The sequence below is a fragment of the Diplotaxodon limnothrissa genome, linkage group LG23 (assembly GCF_057381915.1).
Source record: "Diplotaxodon limnothrissa isolate DT_005_m linkage group LG23, D_limnothrissa_male_GT1.1, whole genome shotgun sequence".
Classification (NCBI taxonomy): Eukaryota; Metazoa; Chordata; class Actinopteri; order Cichliformes; family Cichlidae; genus Diplotaxodon; species Diplotaxodon limnothrissa.
In genome coordinates this window covers 155,001-175,711 of record NC_140617.1, presented here as the reverse complement: position 1 = coordinate 175,711, position 20,711 = coordinate 155,001, and the positions used below count along the sequence as shown (strand labels likewise).

Here is a 20,711-nt window from a genome sequence, read left to right as displayed (position 1 = left end):
TGAGCTCCTCCAAGATGGCCAAACTCCTCACCCCATCTCTAAGCCACTGTTAGGGAAAATATTCTAAAACACTTCTTCAGTAAAGACTCAGAGAAGAGAAACACACAGAACTTCTTGCTAGCAAGGGCAGCCTCCAAACTGAGACTCGCACTAAGAAACTGCCCCGGTCTTTATTTATACTTCAGTGAGCGTTTGTGTGTGTGTGTGTGTGTGTGTGTGTGTGTGTGTGTGTGTGTGTGCTGCTGATCAAAGGGTCATATAACATGAAAGCACAAAAGGTACATCCTTGGTTAAGAAGAGGGTAATCTCCCCCTCACCCTAGATGGTTCACCCTAGATAACACAGTGAAGAAGTCCAGCGGTTCATCTAGGCAAAAAGGCACTTAGACTAAAACAGACATAGCTATGTTAAAACAATAAAACAATAAAACAAGGTGCAACCTCTCATGCTCCCAGGACGTGGGGGTGCATTCCTGGAGTGCACACCAAGCCTGCAGCCTGTTAGAGATCACACATCCTGTCACTACACAATTAATTATATGCCTCTAAGCATACATGGTTAAATATTTCCTAATACAAATAACTACATGCAGTATTCTACCATATGCAAACTTATATCACTAAAAGATTATACTGACTACTAAATACAATTTTCCATTGACAGCCACTCTTCAGAGAAAGCTCATTTCCGCTGCTTGTATTTCGGTCACTACCCAAAGCTCATGACCACAGGGGTAGGGATGTAGAACAACAAGTACATTGAGAGCATTGCTTTCACACTCAGCTCTCTCTTCGCCATGATGGACTGGTACAGCGTCTGCATCACTGCAGCCACAGCATCAATCCGTCTGTCAATCTCCTGTCCCTTTCTCCTTTCACTCATGAACAAGACCCCAAGATACTCCTCCACTTGGGAACTTGTCCTAGAGTAGGCACTTCACCCTTTTCGAGCTGAGGACCATGGCCTCAGATTTGGAGACTATGCAGACCAAGCTCTGCAATTAACCAAACACCCCATACTCCCTGAGCACCTCCGACTGGATACACCAAGGGACAAAGTCGAATGTCTTCTCCAAGTCCATGGTCCTGGTTCCACGACCAGGACAAAAACCGCATTGTTCCTCCTTTATCCGAGGTTCGACTAACGGATACATTTTCCTTTCCAGCACCCTGGCATAGACTTTCCCAGGGAGGCTGAGGACTGTGATCCCCTACAGTTGGAGCACACCCTTTCTTGAAGATGGGAACCACGACTCCGGTCTATCAATCCAGAGGTACCACACCTGATCTCCACGCAGCACTGCAGAGGCGTTTCAACCAAGCCCGCCCTACAACATCCAGAGCCTTCAGGAACTCAGGGCGAACCTCGTCCACACCAGGGGCTCTGGCACCAAGGAGCTACTTCAGTGACCTCCCCCCGGAAAAGACGAGTTGTCCCCCTCGTCTCCAGACTCTGCTTTCTCTGCGGAAGACTAAGGAAGTCCTCTGAGTTCCATCCACTGTGCAACAATGTCCTCGGTCGAAGCCAGCAGCGCTCCACTACACACAGTGCAGGTAGAGCACTGCTTTACCCTCCGAGTCGCCTGACGGTTTTCCATGTTTCTTCAAGGCAGTCCGAAAGTCTTTTTCCTCCCTGAACTCCTCCCACACTCGAGTTTTTGCTTCAGCCACTCCCAAACCATGTTCCGCTTGGCCAATCGGTACCTATCAGCTGCCATCGAAGTCCTAGGCTAACCAAACCTGACAGGACTCCTTCGTCAGTCTGATGGTTCCCTTCACGTCTGGTTCGGGGGACACCACCACGACGGGTACCAACCACCTTGCAGCCGCAGCTCAGTGCAACGGAGGTGCTGAACATGGTCAGACTCAATGTCCCGAGTCTCCCTCAGATTGCTGTTGAGCTCTGCCGGAGGTGGGAGCGCTGGCATATTAAGCAAATTATAAATACGGTTAAATGTAACAGCTCTATTTGACAATGACATAAACTGGGGAAGAGGTGGATAGAGACTGGATACATAAATCACAGAAACGACTGTCTTTGCCGTGGTCTCTCTAGACTCTCCTGGCAAGACTTAAGCGTGACTGCAGTTTGACCCACATTTCTTAATACAGCCATTCAAAACACTGATGTGACTCTTTAATTTACCAAATGCCTCAATGGAGAGAGCTGCATCTTTTTTAGAAAACTAGGAAGAATCATTATCACTGACAGGCTCCATATCCTCAGCAGGGCTGATTGAAGCAGTGTTTATTTGAAGACTGTGGTGAAGGATGGCACTGTGATTAAAGCACTCGTTTGCCAAGGCCAAGGCCTCTCTGCACCCCAGCCCTTCTATTCTAAGATGCTACAGCAATACACGAGTTATAATGTCACTTCAGCCATATTTGTAGGATGGCACAGGCTGGGCGTGCTGCTGATGGTGGTGATGTTATTCAGGTTATCCATGTATGGGTAACTAAACTGGCATGTAAACACTGACTAGTAGGTCAAAGGAGGTGTGGAAACAAAAACAAAAATGTTAATCACATTTAGTGTGAAATATATCTACAGATGATTTTTTTTAACAACAGCCACAGAGGTTAGGAGAGATTGGTTGTTATGTTTTGTTTATGTGCAGACTATCTCAGGGCATGCGTCCTGGGTGAGGCAGAATCGGAGGCATTATCTGGCCACACAGTGTAAGCGATAGCAGAGGTCTATAGATATCCTGCTTGAGACAGACATTTCAGCACACCCCATGTTTATGTACCAACCAGGGAGACGGCGTGCTGTGTTTAGTCGAAAACAAACGGCCCCTCCTCCAATAAACTGTCTGTCCCCGTGTGTCACACTCACCATATCCCACAACAGCTCCCACTCTGTGACAATGTCACAGAAAACTGCAGTTTACAGCACATCGGTCACGTGGGATGTTTTACGTCATTTTAAAGATTTTCTGTGACGCAGCGAGGCACGCTGACAGACGTCAGGGTTTTTTAATTTTACAGAGCAACATTGTAACACTTACATCAAATATAGAATTCACAGATGTATTTACATTCACATTTCTAAAAGTCGTTTGCCAGATTTATACATTCATCAGCCGCTTTATTAGATACACCTTGCTAATACCATTTGGACCCCCTTTGTTTTCTTAACTTCTCTAATTCTTTGTGCCAACAGGGTGCTGGAAACAAAGATCAGAGATTTTGGTTCGACGTTGCTGCAGATTTATTCAACTCCACGTCCATGATGCGAATCTCCCGTTTCCACCACAACCCAAACTTGCTCTAGTAGTTTGAAATTTGGTGACTGTGGAGGCCTTTCAAACTGCAGTGCGTTGTCACTGAAAGCAGTTTAAGATCAACTTTGTGCTCATTTGCATACATTGATTCCAACAAGTGTTTATTTGAGTTATTGCTGCCAGCCTCAGTCTGACTCTGACGTCTCGTACTCGCACTCACTGGATATTTTCTCTTTTTCAAACATAGAGAAGGTCGTGTTGGGAAATCCCAGCAGTTCAGCAAACTCTGCAGTCACAGCCTGTCACTTTCACAGTCACTGGAATCACCTCTTTCCCATTCTGGTGCCCAGTTTGAACTTGAACACAGTATTTGCATTATAAGACAGTTGAACAGGGATGTCGCGGCCTTTTACGTTCCAAACACCAAAAAAGTCCAAGAAAAGGCCGTGGGTGGCAACGGGAGGTTTGTTTTAGAACGCACTTCTGACTCCATTGTTTAAAAATCATATGCCGTTTATTTCGTGGAAAATTATAAACAAAAATCAGCCAAATAACTTCTTAAAACTTAAAATTAAACGAAAGTTAACTTAATTTGCTTTAACAACTTCAAAAGTGGTCAAAAAATCATTTCCTAACCCTCCCGTCTTCCCATCTGACATTTGGCAAACAAAAAACCTCTTTACCACACCCATCCAGGGTGCTCTTAATCTCTTGATTAATGAGAGGGTCCATAAGCTAATAAACCAATCACTTTGCAAAAGCTTCTCCAATAAAATTAATTACAAATTTACATAACAAAACCAGGTCAGTATATTCTTACACCTTTAAAGAAAAAACAAAAATGAATACAAATTGCATTTTATAAACATTCAACAAAAATGGCCACAACAAGGGATGTCTAATAAAGTGTGTAATTAGTGTACATGTGGATATGTGAAGACATTTTTCCACCCGGCTTCACTCACCTCCACCAGGTTGATCATGTGCAGGAGGAATTCATGAGCATCTTGTTGTCTGTTGGAGGAAAACTCTGGGTGTCCCCTGCTGACCAGAGCCTTCAACATTCGAGCAGAGATGCCCTTCTGCTGGTGCTGCAATTAAAATATATATACATATAAAAAGATGTCTCACATAATCTGACTACGCGTAAATACTCGGCCTTTTCAGAGGACCATATAACACAAGAGACAGCTGACCGAGAGTGGGAATTATCTACATTTACTTTGGTTAAACAGAAGTTAAAGTGTGAAAAAGCATAAACCAGCAGTTACTATAAAATAAGCAGACGTTTAAATATGTTGCTGCCATCCAATCTATATTTTTTCTCTGCAATCAAACAAAAGTAATAGTCTTTAACACGTAAAACCACCAACCTCCATCACGAGAACGTGTACCAGCATTAAGGAAACAATTTGATGAGACTCTGTGATTGTGCTGGGTCACACTGACATAATACAAGCTCTCCCCCCACATCTCCCCAGCTGTCAATATATGTCCAACCACGATTCCCCATCACACATGCAGGAAGCTCACAGCTCGGCCTGGTGGCTGGTGAAGCTTATGGAAGAAGCCCAGGGCTTACAGAAATAACCCTTTATGGCTGTCCTGTAATTTTGTGGCAGATGTGTACTACGACTCCGAAAAGGCAACAGTTTCAAATGACAAACAAACACGTAAATATTCATATAAATTAAACAGTAGCACATTTTACCCATGTAGCAGCATAAAGCTGTGATGTGAGGAACTAAAAGGCAGAACACAAAATATTAACGGAGCTGTTGAAGTCGAGCAGCTCAAACTGCTGTCAACAGTTTGTAGACCAAATGAAAACAGCAGGAGGAGGAGAGAAGCGACTTTAAACATATATAAACTCAACTACACTCCTTAAAAAACAACTCTGTTACGTTACTATGAAAAACCAAACGTTAAATCAAACTGAGCGGCTAAATCTGAATGTTAGGATTATTCGCATGCTTCTGTTGCTTATGGACCCAGTTTGGAAGCTGGACATACCCAGTTTAACACCTTGTATTCTTCTTTCATCACCTGTTCAATGAGCTCAGATTTCATGGGCGGTTTGGAGTACTGGCCTGAAAGCAGTCCATGTCCCAGTTTAGCCCTGCCACACAAAACACACACACATAAGCATAAAGTAGAGTCTTATTTTAGTCTTGCTGGGGTTATTTTTTAGATGGCACACCCTGAAGGAAGTGTGCACAGATGTCAAGGAAAAAGACACTACAAAACCTTCAGACAGGGCACTTGGAGGCCAGCTCGTGATAATCCTGAGTTTAAACTAAAGCAGGCTGTAGTCCTAAGTGCCTGTTTTGTTATTGGACTGGCTGTGGCGCCTCTTTGCAGCTCTTTGTGGTTGTTTCTTGTCTTATAAATACGTCTGTGCAGTGGTACTCCAGAGAGACAATTAGGAGAAATACAGTCATTTAGATTCATTCAAGGCTGATGACAGTTTTCATCGACTGTATACTACTTCATATTTATTAAAAGTGAAAAGGAGCAAGCAAGGGGACCTAGTCTGCTTCATTTGTTTCCCTGTCATATATACACTATTACACTGATGTTCTTATTAAACAGTGAGGTCATGTAACAGTTATCCCGATCCAGGCGTGTTTTCATGGGCGTTTTTCCACTCTTGGATCAAAAGCAGACGTCCGATATTCAGTAATAACAGGCACACAGCTATAGCTGCGAGGACAGTAGCTCCACCCACCTGCTGTTCAAACCTTGTGTTTATGCAGAGCAGCCAATCAGACGGACGTTTGCTTCAAGAGGAGCTAAAACAGTTTGTGCCAGACGGTGCATGAGTCCATAAATGTGTGATAAGTGGCGTAAACCCGGCCCTGTGTTAGCCTTACAGCTTACAGGTCACCTGCAGCACCGCAACTACTGCAAAGATCTGGAGGAGAGCCTCTTCAAATGATTACACGACCTTTAGCAACATGCTAATTTAATGAACTTAAATATTTGGTGGCAGAACCTCAGCTCCAATCCCCGCCCCCCGAATGCGTCATGTGTATCATGAAAGACTTTCCTGTTTGTCCTTCAGCACCTTGACCTTTATTCACACGTAGCGTTTCTATTAAGTACCTGTTTACAACATAATTGTCTTCAGAATAATCCAACTTTAAGAGAGCGCCATTATACAAATAAACGGTTTACTTTCCTATGACCCATTTCTCGCTGACAAGCTCTAACAGTGACAGATATAAACGTGTTTTTATCTGGCTGCGTGCCTCACAGCATGAAATACACAGCTGATATCTATCGCCTTCCTGGCTAAGAATCTGCTTCCCATTCATCACACCCACAGCATCTGACTGGCCTCTTGCAACATACTGGCTTATGTGACAAAGTCAAACAGATTTTACAACTAGCATCATAATTCATTGGCAAGATTTGGTTCTATTAGAAAACGACACATCGTGTTAATTATGTTATAATTAACAAAATATTCCAGTCCTGAGCAGCTAGAAAAACACCCTCTCCTGTTTGTGCAGTTCCACACTGCATAACGTGACACTGCAGTCACTTACATTTGAGTTGCAAAGTCCTGGGTGGGGTCGAGCGGTGAGTAGTCAAATATCCTCTGAAGATTACCCACATACCTGGAGAGCAAAGCATGAGTCACACTCTGACCTACAGAGGAGCATACGGGATGATGGACCCTCAGGAACATTAACTGTAAAGTAACAGTTTTAAATATTGCTCAAAAGATTTTTTTTATGTCCTCTGTCGACTGACATGAATAAATATTTGTAAATTATTTTGAACAACAAATTTACACTTTAAACACTTGATAAAAAACAGCTTTGATTGTTAATAAAAACTGAAAAAGTATTTCAGATTCTTCTGTGGTAACAAGACCTCATTTTTAAACTGGCTCTAAAGAAAAGCAGTCTTTCTGTGAAACCAGTACAGAATCAATAACATCTGACATACGAGATATTACTCACATCCTTTGGAAGTCTGGGATGCTGAAGAGGACCTGCATGACTGTACTAAGGTAGCAGCTGCTTCCCAGATTTTTGATGCCTGTATAACCAGAGCCATACACCTCCTTCAGCTTCATGCCCGACTCTTGGATCACCTCCCACTCGCTGACCCGCGGCCGGGGTTTATTGTCTGTGTGGTGCCCGTTTTCTGTCTGAAGGGGGAAAAGGGAAGCTATATTAGAAACACCTTTTGGGAGAAACAGAGTCTTCATCTGGTTCTCAAAGCTGGAGAGAATTTGACTGGAAAGTCTATTATGGTTTTTAAACTCCACCCCACATGAAAAACGCCTGGTTAGACCAAAAACAGCGTTGGAGAATCCAGGCAGGTCAATCCCAATCAGTCCTACACTTTTTATTCATGTACTAAACTAAACTCTGAGATGAAGTTCTTTTAAATGTGGATTGTTTTGATTGAAATATCCCCAAAAACCCCAGACTGATGTTTTTGGGACTGACACCTATTGGCACGATTTAAATACAGTGTTCATCAAATTTATTGGAGCATCTGACATACAAACAAGAAAACATAAATATTTACAGCTCTTTCAAAAACTTCAAATCAATCAAGCATAATATTCAACCACTGTAGGAATGCAAGTCAATTTGTGTAATTTGGCATTTTAATCAAAAATAATAGTGTGCTTCACTCATACAGATTAATATGGGAGAGGATTAGGGCCACTGGAGTCCTCTTCCATAGCATTAACCATTACAGAAACACCAATTACTACATTTAAATAGCAGTGATTTAGGGCAGCTGTGTCATAAACCTCTCAGTGAATTTAACAGCGCTACATCTCTTCAAAGTTTTCTTTATTTCACGTAAAGAAATGTAACAAATGTTTGTAAAACTCCAATGAAAATGTTCAGTGTGTAGCTGCAGCAGTGAAGCGTGGTGTGCGTTTGTTATTGATTTGATAATTGACTGATTATTACTGATTTCTTTGATGTGTTTTAGATGTTTTAGGCTCAAAGCAGCTAACTTACTCCTTTCTGCATCTGTAGCATGTCTATTCCAAAATGTGACAGGTGCTCTGATACGTGCGGGTCCAACACAGCTTCTTCTTCCTCAAACGAATAGATGTCTGAAATTTAAAGAGCAGTTAATCACTACAACAAGATTCATTGTTGGGATGGTAACTTACTCGCTTTAGAAATGAACTACAGATGGATGAGATCTTGCTTTGTATTTCCAAGAGTCACTGTGTGAGCTTCAGGAACAAAACTTTGATCGGACAGTCGGTAGGTGAAATTATTATTATAGCTACACGATGCTACACATTATGTCAAATTTTTAAAAACGAAGCGAGTTTAACTACATATTATTGTGTTTTAAACACTACCATAAATTTGATCTAAACTACAAGTTTTCTGTCGTTTTCTTTGCATTAAAGATCAAAACAAATGTAAAGGAAGGATCACTGACAACGTGAAATAAATGAAATTCTGGATTCGTGGAACGGCTCTCGTGATGATATCAAGAGTCCCAGACCTGCTCCATCGGGGGTGATGGTGTCCAGTTTGACAGCCAGAGGGTAGTTGGTCTCTCTGTAGTGCTCCAGCGCATGGCCGTTACCACCGCTCCCATCAAAGAACCACTTCCCACAGAGCACCGCTCCGTCTGTCAGGTTCAGCCACAGGTTCTCTCTCATCTCACACTTCTGACACTTCCAGCCACTGCAGACAACAAAACAGACTCGTGTTGTTGATGTGCCATTTTTAATCACTCAGTCGTGCCAAGCCTCACTTTTGACTGCAAAATGTCTGTGAAGCTTCTCAGTCATCCAGGTCACAGCAGTCTAAGGAGCTCGGATGGAGAAGCGTCTGGACTCCTTTAAGCTGCTTCAAGACGTTTCACCTCTCATCTGAGTTCTAAGGTCAAAACAGTCAATCTGGGACTCTCCACCATTTGACCCTAGAATGAAGAAGCTTCTCGGATGAGAGGTGAAACATCTTCAAGCAGCTTTTCCATCCGAGCCACTTAGACTTTTACTGCAACATTGCATTTTCCTCAACAACAGGGGTGAAAGTCGTCGGATTTACAGGTTCTCTCCTGTTCTTTAGTTATCAAAGCAACAGAAACAAAGACTACAAATACAAGACTTTCCTTATATAGAATCATTAAAAACATAGACGTTTACATCCATGCCTATTCAGACACGTATAATAAAGTACGCAGCAAAGCCTTTAATAGGTGGAAACCAAAGATTACTTTGATCAATGAAGTGTCAAATGTGAAATATGGTTCACATTTCGTTTTGGCTTCACTAACGAGGTTTTTGTAGTGTGTGCGTGCCATCATTCTGTTTGCAAACACAATAACCTGAATAAACTGGACTTCTATCCAGAGATGCCTTCAAAGTCAACTTAATGGCTTCGTGGTCAAAAACGGACAAAAACCGTAACTTTGAAACCAGAATTCTGTGGTGTCGTGATTATTGTTGACATACACAAAGTACGTGTCAGATTTGACCTCTGACCTCTTCAAAGTCAGTACATTGATCTGAAGGTCAAAGTGATCATGGTGCTATATAGAGCTGTTGTTTCTTACTGCCGTTATTTGTATTGACAGCATACAGGGAATAACACAGACTTCACTCCGACCTGGGTGGGATCCTGACCCCGTTATCCAGCTGTCTGAGGCTTCTGGCATGCCGAGACACCTGGATCTCCTCCTCCCAGGACTCAGGCTCCTGTTTCTTGTAAGCTGATGGTGCATTGAGTACTGCATCACAGGCGATGGTCACCTGGACGTCAGCAGAGTCAGCGGTCAGTATTTTATTTCAGCAATTATTTTCTTACAACTGAACATAAAAGCTCAGAACCACAGAAAAGAGCCAAAGAGGTCATGCAAGATTTGTGCTTAAAAAAGAAAGTGTGTGCCACGTCACATGACTGATTCAACACCGAAAGAGTTAAGAAAAATCCAGCAGCAAAACACACCTGCTCTTTTATTACACTGTACAATTAAATATTTTCCACCGCGGCAACATGAAATCGCACATGCATTAAATAATAAAACAGACGTCGAGGTCGTGCCAAAGCCAAGCTCTAAAAGCCAAACTAACGAATAAATGTGTGAAAAGTCTCTTCTGTGCTCCATGCAAGCAGTAAACACAGAAAACAAGGCACATACAGGTGCACCACATGGTTCCCCGAAATGTTTGCAAAGGTGTACATCTCACAGGTCACCCACCAATCCTCTATAATGAAGTTCGTTTTTGAATTTTCACAGATGTTTTTGAACCTTGAATGTAAAACATATGGATTGAGACCAAATGGTGGCTCTACAAGACAGACGGGGTGGCCACTCAGGGAACCATCAGCGTGCACTGTAACGGTAACACCGACTCACTGACCAGAGCGGGCAACTCCTCAATATTTGGTAAGGGGATCTCGAAGTGGTCTGGAAAAATGACGAGCTTGGCCTCATCCTCGTATTCATAGTCCTCCCCGTTAAAATCACGGTTCAGCTCTAAATCTTTCAGGGAGGAAGCAAACAGTCAGCTGCCACTGAGTTTGTTCTGAAATATCTTTACTTGATGTTCTTTTCTGCTTGAATTTGAGATGATGATTTGTTCCTTTAGTCAGTAGCGGATTTCTAAGGAGCGGGCTTTGATCACCCTCCATACAGAGCATTTGTTTTCCACTGCAGCCTAAACGTGCATAATGACTCAGTGGGAAACAGGATCATAGGTTAACCCTGACAATGCTGTTATGCCTACTGATTGCATGCGACGTCAGCAGCTAGCGCCTTAATTAGATCACTGGACCAACGTGGGGATTATGGCGGATACGTACATAACCGCTGTCACTTCAAGATCTTAAAAGGATAACAGGAAGAACTGCTCCAAAGAAGGAGTCCTCAGGAAGAGGCAGGTAATGGCTGGAGGGCTGATCTAATCTACCCTTCATGGAGTGGAAGGAATTCCTCCGTCAGGAAGGAGGCAGAGTCACCTGGTCCTCTGGGCGCAGCGTCATAGCTGCAGCAGAAGCGTGTCAGCAGCCTGGACGGGAGGTTGACAGGCGGTGGCAGCTGAGAGGCCGGCGACTCTCCCTCTCCGCACCCCCAAAGAGGCGGAGATGAAGGGGAGCGGGCCAGGATTTGATTTAGAACAGTTACCAACCACATTTACAAATAAATGAGCTATATTTAGAGAACAAGATGAAGCGGAGGAAGAAGAGGAGGGGACACATCATGAGGAATATCTGACGCTTTGGGTAAAGGCTGGCAAGAGGGGGCGGCTGGAGGGTCACGACAGAGCAGGAGATGCGTTTCTGACCACATTAACATTAAACCACCAAAACAGTAAATTACTTCTGGAGCTGCACTTTTGCAAACACCAATCAACAAGATTTACTGTTCAGGTATGATTTAGTGCTTTAATCCTGCCTCTGCTGGAGTATAAACAGTTGATTACTCATTTTCCTGTTCTCATGCTACAAAATCCGTAAACATGATCGTCGTTACTCTGGTACATTTAAGTTCTGACGATAGGTCTCGTGGTGAGGAAAGGAGCATTTAGTGAGTTTCTTGTACCAGTGAAGTAAAACCCTGAATGCTTTTACTTATATTCATAAGGCTGTAAACTCTACTTGCACCACTGCCTCGGTCTTACCTAGAAACACTTTTCCATTTCTTCTTCTGGGGATGGCGCCGCCTCCAGCAGCTCCGGTGGCTTTCTGTAGGAAACATCACATTTAAACACCTTTCAGCACCCTGCACAGACATCCAGAATTACTTGAAAAAACACATTTTTATGCCGTGCTAAAGCCAATCCAGATAGTTGTCATTTTGTTAGGAATAGATGCTGGACGTTCCAGGTGCCGGGTCAGTTTACAAGGCAAGCGGAAAACCCCGACCATGGCAGGGTCAACATACAGGATGATTAATAAAGTGCTTCAGTACGACAGATACTGTTTACATCATGTGTGGGCCTGTCTTTGCCTGTAGTGTGTGTCATGGTCTTTTTCTGCCTCTGCTGCAATTGTCTCTTCATTGAATGTCGTCAAGTGCGATCAAAAAGGCAGCATGAACACAAAAACAAAGAATAGTAACATTAACATATTTTAGCTTTGACACAGTTATTGAATGGCTTAGGACTGTGAATCTGCAGAATCATCAGTTGGCAGCACAACTCCACAGCGCCACCAACTGGTTTCCTTTCAGTTTGATCAGGTTGGCCTGAATGAGCCTCTCTCGGTGGGTAAACAGGGCAGAAAGACGGAGAATGCTGACACGCTTGAGACCGAGTGGACCCATGGGAAAAAACCCAGCAGACACAGGAGCCTGCAGAATGTGAGCAGCTGTTTGTGGACAGATCCAGGCATTGAAATAGCAGTTCTCTACAAAGCAGAGCAGAAGCCAATTAGAGGCAGCAGCTCTGATCTTTGTCGGTCACCATCCAGTTTTCATAGAAAGACAAAAGTGAAGCATGTTTTGGTTCAGATGTGATACTTTTGCAAAGACTGTTCCCTTAAATGACTCAGCAGCTCTGTGGCTCAGTCTCAACAAAAGCGTAACGTTACAGTCTTTGGACAAAACATCATTAATTGTAATAAAACTCTACAGTAATAAATTCTGTTGTGATATAAATGGGTTCAGTCGTTTCACTTTTGTAATGCTCGTCTTATTGTTGCTTTCCAATTGGAAAATTGTTTTTACTCATGTTTTACTGAAGCACACCTCACTGGTCCAATCTTAAAAACATCACAGCTTGATGAATTGTGGGTTTTAACGGCGTGTTCAGCAAACTAAGAAAAATAAATTTTAATCTCTTTATTACAAGTTAAAGAAATCCTCAACTTTCCACATAATTAGTAGCAAATTACCAAGTTAACTCTTGGAATTTTCCAAACACACAAAAACTAGAAAAACGTTCAGTGAGGAAAGTTAGAGGTGAGAAACAGGCCTGAAAACATCAAGTGTTACACACAAACAGGGGGGGGTGTAATGATTTGCAAATGAACCCATAGGGGCCCAGCGGGCGATCGTGGCTCAAGAGTTGGGAGTTCGCCTTGTAATCGGACAGTTGCCGGTTCGAGCCCCGGCTTGGACAGTCTCGGTCGTTGTGTCCTTGGGCGAGACACTTCACCCGTTGCCTACTGGTGGCGCCAGTGTCCGGCAGCCTCGCCTCTGTCAGTGCGCCCCAGGGTGGCTGTGGCTACAATGTAGCTGCCATCACCAGTGTGTGAATGTGTGTGTGAATGGGTGGATGACTGGATGTAGTGTAAGGTGCTTTGGGGTCCTTAGGGACTAGAAAAGCGCTATACAAATACATTTACCAAGACGATGCTAACTTGCATCTATTATGCTGCATCAGCCTCTGTGGGAGGAGAGTCTGTGTCCTGAACTGGCCTACCTGCCTGCAGTCCAGCTTCACCAACTGGAAACACTTATTGAAATGAACAATATGACCGAGCAGATGTAGGACCGTGGAGCAACTGGGATGCTGCATCAGACAGGGCCGGGATGACGTTCCTCTCCCAAAACTCAAGCACCTGGCCTACTCACTCTCCAGACACTTTTTTCATAAACATTTCTCTCAGTTTACATCTGCGATAAAACGCTTTTACAACTTGACACGTTGTGATTATTTTTGTGCGCAAGAAATCTGGATTTAATTTGGTCTTATGTGTTAACAATCATCATTTAAATATATGAATCAATATTCCACACATCACTGGTTTTACTCAGGAGTTGTTTTTTTAGCTTTTCTGTTCGACTCTGTTAAATTCTATTAAATGAATTACCTTTATGTGCTACGGATTCAAACGTGCTCTATAAACAGGATTTGAAAAGCACTTTAGAAACAAAGATGATTTCTGTGCTCTGAATTCTACTTTAGTCTGTATTTACAATCAACGCCCGACAAAGCACATGGAGCAGGTGGAAGACGCACCTCTTTGACGTGCCGTTTGAGGTGCATGTAAACGCTCTGTCCTGTTTTGCGATAATGTCGCTCCACATGTTCTCGACCGAAGCCCAGGAATGTGTTCATACACACATACAGGCCTCCCTCAGACTCCTGCGGAGCAAAACAAACAATAACAATGAGAAAGCACAACTGGCACACTATGAGCACATTTGAAATATTTCTTACCGTGGGAACAATTTCAGGATCTTCTATTTTGCCCAGTTTGCCAAACTCATCACGGTAACATCAAACACAGAGATGTGATTCTGACACTTTCCAAACTCTTTCTCGCTCAAAGAATTATTATTTGCACCAAAAACTTTCCACCTTTCAGCATTTGTGCTGCTGACAAGCATTAGTTTTAATGCAAATGCCTCCTCTGACAGGTCATTTAAGCCAAGGAAAGTAATTGATTATTGTCTCATATTAGGCTTCATACGAGCAACATGATACAACAATTTTATGCTGTTGTTTCTGAAACTGAAAAGCATCCCATTACAGGCAGACTATTTCATTAACAACATGTCTGAGCTCTTGGGAGAATGATTTTTACCTTTAGTAACAGCCCATAAGCTGAGACTGACTTGTGTCATGTCTTTGAGAGAAGAACACGATTCTTTGGTCATCTTGTTATTATCAAAAAATGTCCACGTGAACAGTGACAGACACCTAAACATGCTTTCAAATCTACAATAATCAACCTTTTCCTTTCCTTGACAGTTCACTTCACATGGGAAAACAACACACTTGGAAAATACACCTTCAAAGTTAACCTAAATCTGCGACTGATAAACCTTTAAGTGGCCCAGAGTGACATATGAGCCTCAACAGTGCAAGGGTAAAAATAACCCAGTCCTCAGGCCAACATGACAAACTCCAGACAGCTGAGTCACCTTTAAAAACGGGTTCAGTCGAGAAAGCGAGATTTCATTGGGGCAAAGAAATGTTATTTATATCTGTCACAGGTAGGAAGGGTACCTGTGACAGATACAAAAATGCAGGGTTCAGTTCACGTACAGGAAGAACTGAATCATCAGCGCATGAAACCCCTTAAAGGTTCAAATAAAGTAAAGCAGCAGCTGTGTTCATGATGTCCCTGCTGTCCTATTCACAGAAGAAAAGTAAAATGACAAAAATAAAGCAGAATAAGCATTTTCATATAGCAGAAGCATTAAATCTTTCACTTTTTGACTCATTATAGTCACAGTGTTGCAGAGACACCATGTGACCCCATAAAAGCTACTAAAAACCAAAACAACACCATTAGGGTCTTTAAACGTGTACAAATCCTGTTTGAGAACAGAAACATCACCGTGGACACAGTTCCAGCCAAGCACCACTGACGCACTTTAGGCCATTTTCAGACAAATTACAGACTATAAAAGGCCAAGAGTGGAGCAGTGAACTCAGTGTGCTGCTGCTGGAGGGGGAGCCCAGCTTCAGGCAGGTGTAGGTGTGTGGCTCCGTTTATTGGTCTAACTGGCCTGCGTGTGGACCTCCAGTAGTAGTGGGGTGGTGTGAAGTGGACACAAAGGAAACCCCTTTCATCTCTTTCCCCTGAGACGTAAACACCCTTTAATTGTCTTTTCCCCTCTCAAGCTCGCGGGGACGGTGACCATGGAAACACGCTCATTTACAGCAGATTCACGTGCGCCGCTGAGCTCGTGCAAAACAAGCTGTCAGCTCGCCTGCGACGCACTTTCTCTCCCCAAACAAGCCGCTCGTGTCGCACCGTGTGTGTGTGTGTGTGTGTGGAAGGGGGCGACAGGCACACTTACGGGAGAGTCGAAAGAAAAGGCGCACTCGCTCTTGAACACCCGGTCTCCTGTTCTGGGGACCCTGATGGTGGGCATGTATGGGACCAGCAGCTCTCCGAGGTCTGCAGCCATCTTCGCATTCCTGCTTCTCGCACCACAGTGCTGCGGAGCCTCCGGGGCAGCGCCTGTCACAGGAGAGGATGCTATTTTTAAAGCACTCCGTCTCTACATTCCTCCGACCAGGGGGATGTGACGCTGAAAAACATAAAAATAAAATGACCGAGGGGTGGAGGCAGGCAGGCTGCTGCACGGTGCGGCGCAAAGCTAATGTTGTTCTTTTGTGTTTCTATTCTTTTTCCTGTCTCCCATCACACAAAAAAAGAAAAATCTCGGACCTGCGCAGAAATTACATTGCTGCTGTTGGCTGTGGTGACGCCGCTGTGCTGCTCCTGCTCACGGGGATGTTTTACGAGAAGGCCCCTCCCGCCTCTGAGGATGATTCATAAAGCCGCCCACATTTACTACAGCATGTTTCCAGCTTCCAGGATTCAGGAAGTGCGTGATTATGGAGGACACTTTGATTTTTAGTAGCTGCTGCTGATCCTTTATCAATCTGCAGTCGGTTTGTTTAAAAAAGAGAGAGAGCAGGAAATGTCATTGCTCTGCAGGATTTTGCGAATATAATAAGTAAATAAACAAAAAATATACTGCAGATGGCAGATTTTTATTTTTAATATGTGATTTTAAGTCCACTTGTGCTGCGTGTGTCTAAAGAAGCCCTTTGTCCGCATGACCAGGCTAGTCTTGTCTGCAGAGCTCTGCCACCCGGTGGACGCTCGTGTTCATCGCAAGAAAATAAACTATAAACCAACAGGAGACCAACCTTCCTCAGAGATCTGGAAGAATTTACAGTACAAATAAATGTAAGGTGCAATTTGTTTTTAATTGCACTTGGCTGAAGCTTTCTCAGCCCTGGCTAAGCATTTGGATATATCTTGATCTTTGTCAACAGGCCAAGTATATCCTGGACAGGTTGTCAGCTCGATGCCGGGCTGATACAGAGACGGACAACCATAGGAGACTTTTAGAGTCACTAATTAACCCCACTAACTGCACGCGACGGAGAAAATTCAAACTCCTTCATGGAAAAAAAAAAATGTAATTATAGATATTATGCACATTTGATTTACTCTTCAACTTGAACTTTATTGGATGATTTCAGCTCAGAAGTATTCACACAAACTGAAGACAGGGGGTCTCAGTGGGTTTCCTGCTCTGACACAAGCTGCCAGTCCCCGATCATCTGTAACTCTGGAATATCATCACGGTAAAGGTGTTTGCTGCATGAACTGAATTAAGACGCTAAAACATGAATATCAGAGTTCGATAGATACTTTATTCACGCAATAAGGGAAAAAATGTACAAACAGTGAGATTGATGTACAGATGACAGAAACATCTGGATTAATGGTCAGGCGATGACTTGGGGCTGTTGTCAATTAGCTCCTTGTTAAGGGTCGGCACTTGAAACCAGGGGCCGTCTCCTTGCTGCCTCATATGGCGACGCACCTCCAGCTGCGTCAGTCTGTGACAACAAAATCATGAATAAAAAGAGGCGGAGAATGTAACACCATGCTTTAGAAATGAGCAACCGGTTAAGTATGGAAGACTAATAATGTACGATGCTCGTAAAATAACAAAGAACTACATTTGTCACAGCTGCAGCACACACACTTAAATTGATTCCTCAAGATTTACCAATCTTATTAAATTTACCAATTTCAATAACCAATCTGCATATTTTTCAGAGAGCGTGTTCTGAAAAAGCCAAAGATGGTTCCCTCATAGGCTCGCCTGCACCTGTTTTCTTTTGGAGAGAGAAGAAAAACAAAAAACTGAGGTTTTCCACATCAGTGGAAGAATGCTATTATCAAGGAATGCAGCTGCTCTGCACGCCCTTTCAGGATCCCTCCCTGCACCAGAACTGCATCATGTTCTGGTGCTTTCCATGACTGGACACACTTAAGAACGGCTGCCGCTTTAGCGTTTGTAGTGAGTTTTCCATGACGGTGGTAGCAAACTGCTGTTTCCCATTTGTGCTGTAAAGCACATTTGTAAACCTCTGTGACAGTTAAAAACTCTCTCTTGGATGCTTCCCTCTGTAAAACTCAATATCAAGACACTGTTGGTTACACTACATAAACAGCTAAACACCAGCTGTAGCACATCAGTGTATCGTGTGGTGTATATGAGCCAAGCAGACACGTCTTCTAAAAGCATTTAAATTCATGTGTTTGTGTTGATGGTGAAGCGCACGAAGCACACTGGCAGTAACACCCACCTCATGTCTGCTTTTTCCTTTTCAATCTGGATCGCAGCCATCATCTTTTCGTAGTCCTTCACTGGGGAATCATAGATGTTCCGTGTGATCCACCTGGTGATGGGGTGCTGAAACAACAGCGCACAAGGATTTTGTGCAAACATAGGACTGTCCCTTTAGTGCAGGCATGTGACATACATTTGTTGCAGTTCAGTGTTATTGTGGTTACAGAGGAGCTTTGGTCAAGTAAACTTTCTTGAGGGGACATTTTTTATCCTGTTTTAATTCTTAAGCTCAAGATCCGCCTCACCAACAGCTTAAGGTCATAAGGAGCATTTACCAGGCTCTGCCCATGAAAACTCAGAAACCATACACTTTTTTTACAAAGATTATTTTCCTTTGGAGATGCTTTCATGTTGACTGTGGCTGGTGCTGCTGTGCGTTCGTGTCGTCTGGATCGGCTTTGGTGAATGTTTTGGGTTTGGTGTTGACATCTGTCCAGCCTCGCTTGTGGAATATTCCACTCTCACCCAAGGTGGAAGCGTGCCACTTGTGGCTAGGGAAGATTGAGTGCTTTAATGAACTTTGATTCACTGCTTGATCAAAGCTTGTGCGCCAAAACACACTGGAGGGTTTTTTTTTTATAGGAATAAAAGCATTTTTAAGAAATAGAGTGCCACTGAGTCCTTTGAAGACTTTGCTTAAAAATCATACCCAGTTTAAAATTAGTTGCTTTCTCCTTATCAGAAGCCTCCTTAGACAGGAGACTAGCATGGCTGCTATTTTTAACTCCTTTCCTGGAAGTCCCGGTCTGTTCCATTGCACTTGTGCATCTGCAGCACATGATGGATCTCCTCCAGTGTGTCACTGCAATAATACTTCAACTCTAACTTCATTTTGGGGAAAAGGACAAAGAGCCAGAATCTAGAAAGTGCAAGGCAGTCGTCAGTGTGTGGACACAGACTGGTACGTGCTACGTACAGACTGCTTGCTCCAAGTCCAGAGATTATACTCTCACCATCTACAAGTCCGCTATGGCCTGCTTGAGTCCCAGTGATGGGACACTGGGCCATGTTGCCACTGTGTGCACCTATGTGTCTATGGAACTGTGCAGGCTGCACTACCGCACCCCCACACCCTCAGAGATGCAGGATTTTGAACTGAGCACTGATAACAAGCCGGACGGTCCCTCTCCTCTTTAGTCTGAAGGATGCTGTGTTCATGTTTTCCAAAAAACTTTGATTTGTCTGACCACAGGACTGTTTCCCCACTTGGCTCCAGTCCATTTTAAACGAGCTTTGTCCTGGATCATGTTCACATACGCCTTGTCTTTACATTATGATGCTTTGACATGCATTTGTTGATGACACAGTGACAGAATTATGACGGTTTATCTCTGACAGGAGCAAACAGGAGGGACACAAAGTAAGGAAGCAGCCCAGGGCAGACGCACACCCAGGCTACTGCAGCCCTTTGGCATACAGGTCGTTTGCACAACCAGGTCAGCTATGCCAGGGCTCCATGTCTGGTTTGAATGCAGAGCAGCCTGAGGGCCTGGAACTGAAGGGCAGCCAATATTGATTTTCTCCTTGTCCCTTTGCCCCAAAAGGAGGTTTCTCCAGAATCTCCAGCTGTGCTGATATTATTTACTGTGAATGATGAGATATTCAGTCTTCTTTGTGGTGAGAAACATTCAGTTTTGTGCAGTTTAGTGAGCCTCTGCTCATCGACACGTCTGAAACTCTGCCTCTCTAACATCATCTTTTTACACACAATCATGTTACTGACCTATTATCAGTTAACTTCATTAGATGTGAATTTCCCCCCAGTTATTTCTTTTTAGTACTGCTTACTTTTCAAGCTTTTTTTTTTTGGCCTCCATCCCATCAGTTTTTTGTTAAACCACGTAGCTCTAATCAAATTCAAAACGATCAAATGTTTTCAAATAATGTTTTCAAATAATTTTGGCCTGTTATAGGATACCTGTCAAAAAATAAAGATGCTGCATTGCACATAATGATGAGCCAGCTCTGCCTCACCGACATAACAGACATTTAATCGAGCAACATAATGACGTGCAAAGCACGCTGTTTCAGTCGAGGCTTCTTTTAACTCTACACTGAACGGGGCCCTCGGAGAGACTTTTACCTGAGGGACCCGTCGTAGCACCTGGGTTTGAAAATGTAACACAACAGTCCCATAAAACACTCACTGGAGGAAAACATGATGTTGGGGGGGGTTAACAATGAATATGCACATATTATGATTACACTTCAAAATAAAATCCGTGAGCATATCCTTCCCTTAATACGAGTTTGAAGCAATGACAGAAAGAAGCACCACAAACAACCAAAGAGACAAAGGGACGCACCTTGTAGTACTCCCAGTGCTCGGGCTCGTAGCCTTCAGGAATTTCAGCCAGCTCTGCCTCACCTACACGACAGACATTTAATCGAGCAACAGAGATATTCATTCCATACGTAT

At 43.4% G+C, this 20,711-nt stretch overlaps 2 protein-coding genes across 3 annotated transcripts in view; both read right to left on the bottom strand.

The window, feature by feature from the left end:
- Nucleotides 1-16,322, bottom strand: part of usp13 (ubiquitin specific peptidase 13) — a 37,271-nt gene extending 20,949 nt beyond the window's left edge. The window contains exons 1-11 of one of the 2 annotated variants that reach the window (XM_085347651.1): nucleotides 15,929-16,322; nucleotides 14,136-14,261; nucleotides 11,853-11,916; nucleotides 10,593-10,714; nucleotides 9,838-9,980; nucleotides 8,726-8,910; nucleotides 8,221-8,318; nucleotides 7,195-7,385; nucleotides 6,775-6,846; nucleotides 5,270-5,342; nucleotides 4,189-4,314 (exon numbers count right to left, since the gene is read on the bottom strand). In XM_085347651.1, the coding sequence (XP_085203777.1) occupies nucleotides 4,189-4,314; nucleotides 5,270-5,342; nucleotides 6,775-6,846; nucleotides 7,195-7,385; nucleotides 8,221-8,318; nucleotides 8,726-8,910; nucleotides 9,838-9,980; nucleotides 10,593-10,714; nucleotides 11,853-11,916; nucleotides 14,136-14,261; nucleotides 15,929-16,039 (1,311 nt within the window). In that variant the 5' untranslated portion in view covers nucleotides 16,040-16,322. Of the gene's footprint in view, nucleotides 1-4,188; nucleotides 4,315-5,236; nucleotides 5,343-6,774; nucleotides 6,847-7,194; nucleotides 7,386-8,220; nucleotides 8,319-8,725; nucleotides 8,911-9,837; nucleotides 9,981-10,592; nucleotides 10,715-11,852; nucleotides 11,917-14,135; nucleotides 14,262-15,928 lie in introns of both variants that reach the window. The other variant, XM_085347650.1, reaches the window with a different exon arrangement.
- A 961-nt stretch (nucleotides 16,323-17,283) lies between these two features.
- Nucleotides 17,284-20,711, bottom strand: part of ndufb5 (NADH:ubiquinone oxidoreductase subunit B5) — a 9,965-nt gene continuing 6,537 nt past the window's right edge. Inside the window, exons 4-6 of the mRNA XM_085347584.1 lie at nucleotides 20,599-20,660; nucleotides 18,249-18,355; nucleotides 17,284-17,492 (exon numbers count right to left, since the gene is read on the bottom strand). Coding sequence (XP_085203710.1) covers nucleotides 17,372-17,492; nucleotides 18,249-18,355; nucleotides 20,599-20,660 — 290 coding nt within the window. The 3' untranslated portion in view covers nucleotides 17,284-17,371. The remainder of the gene's footprint in view (nucleotides 17,493-18,248; nucleotides 18,356-20,598; nucleotides 20,661-20,711) is intronic.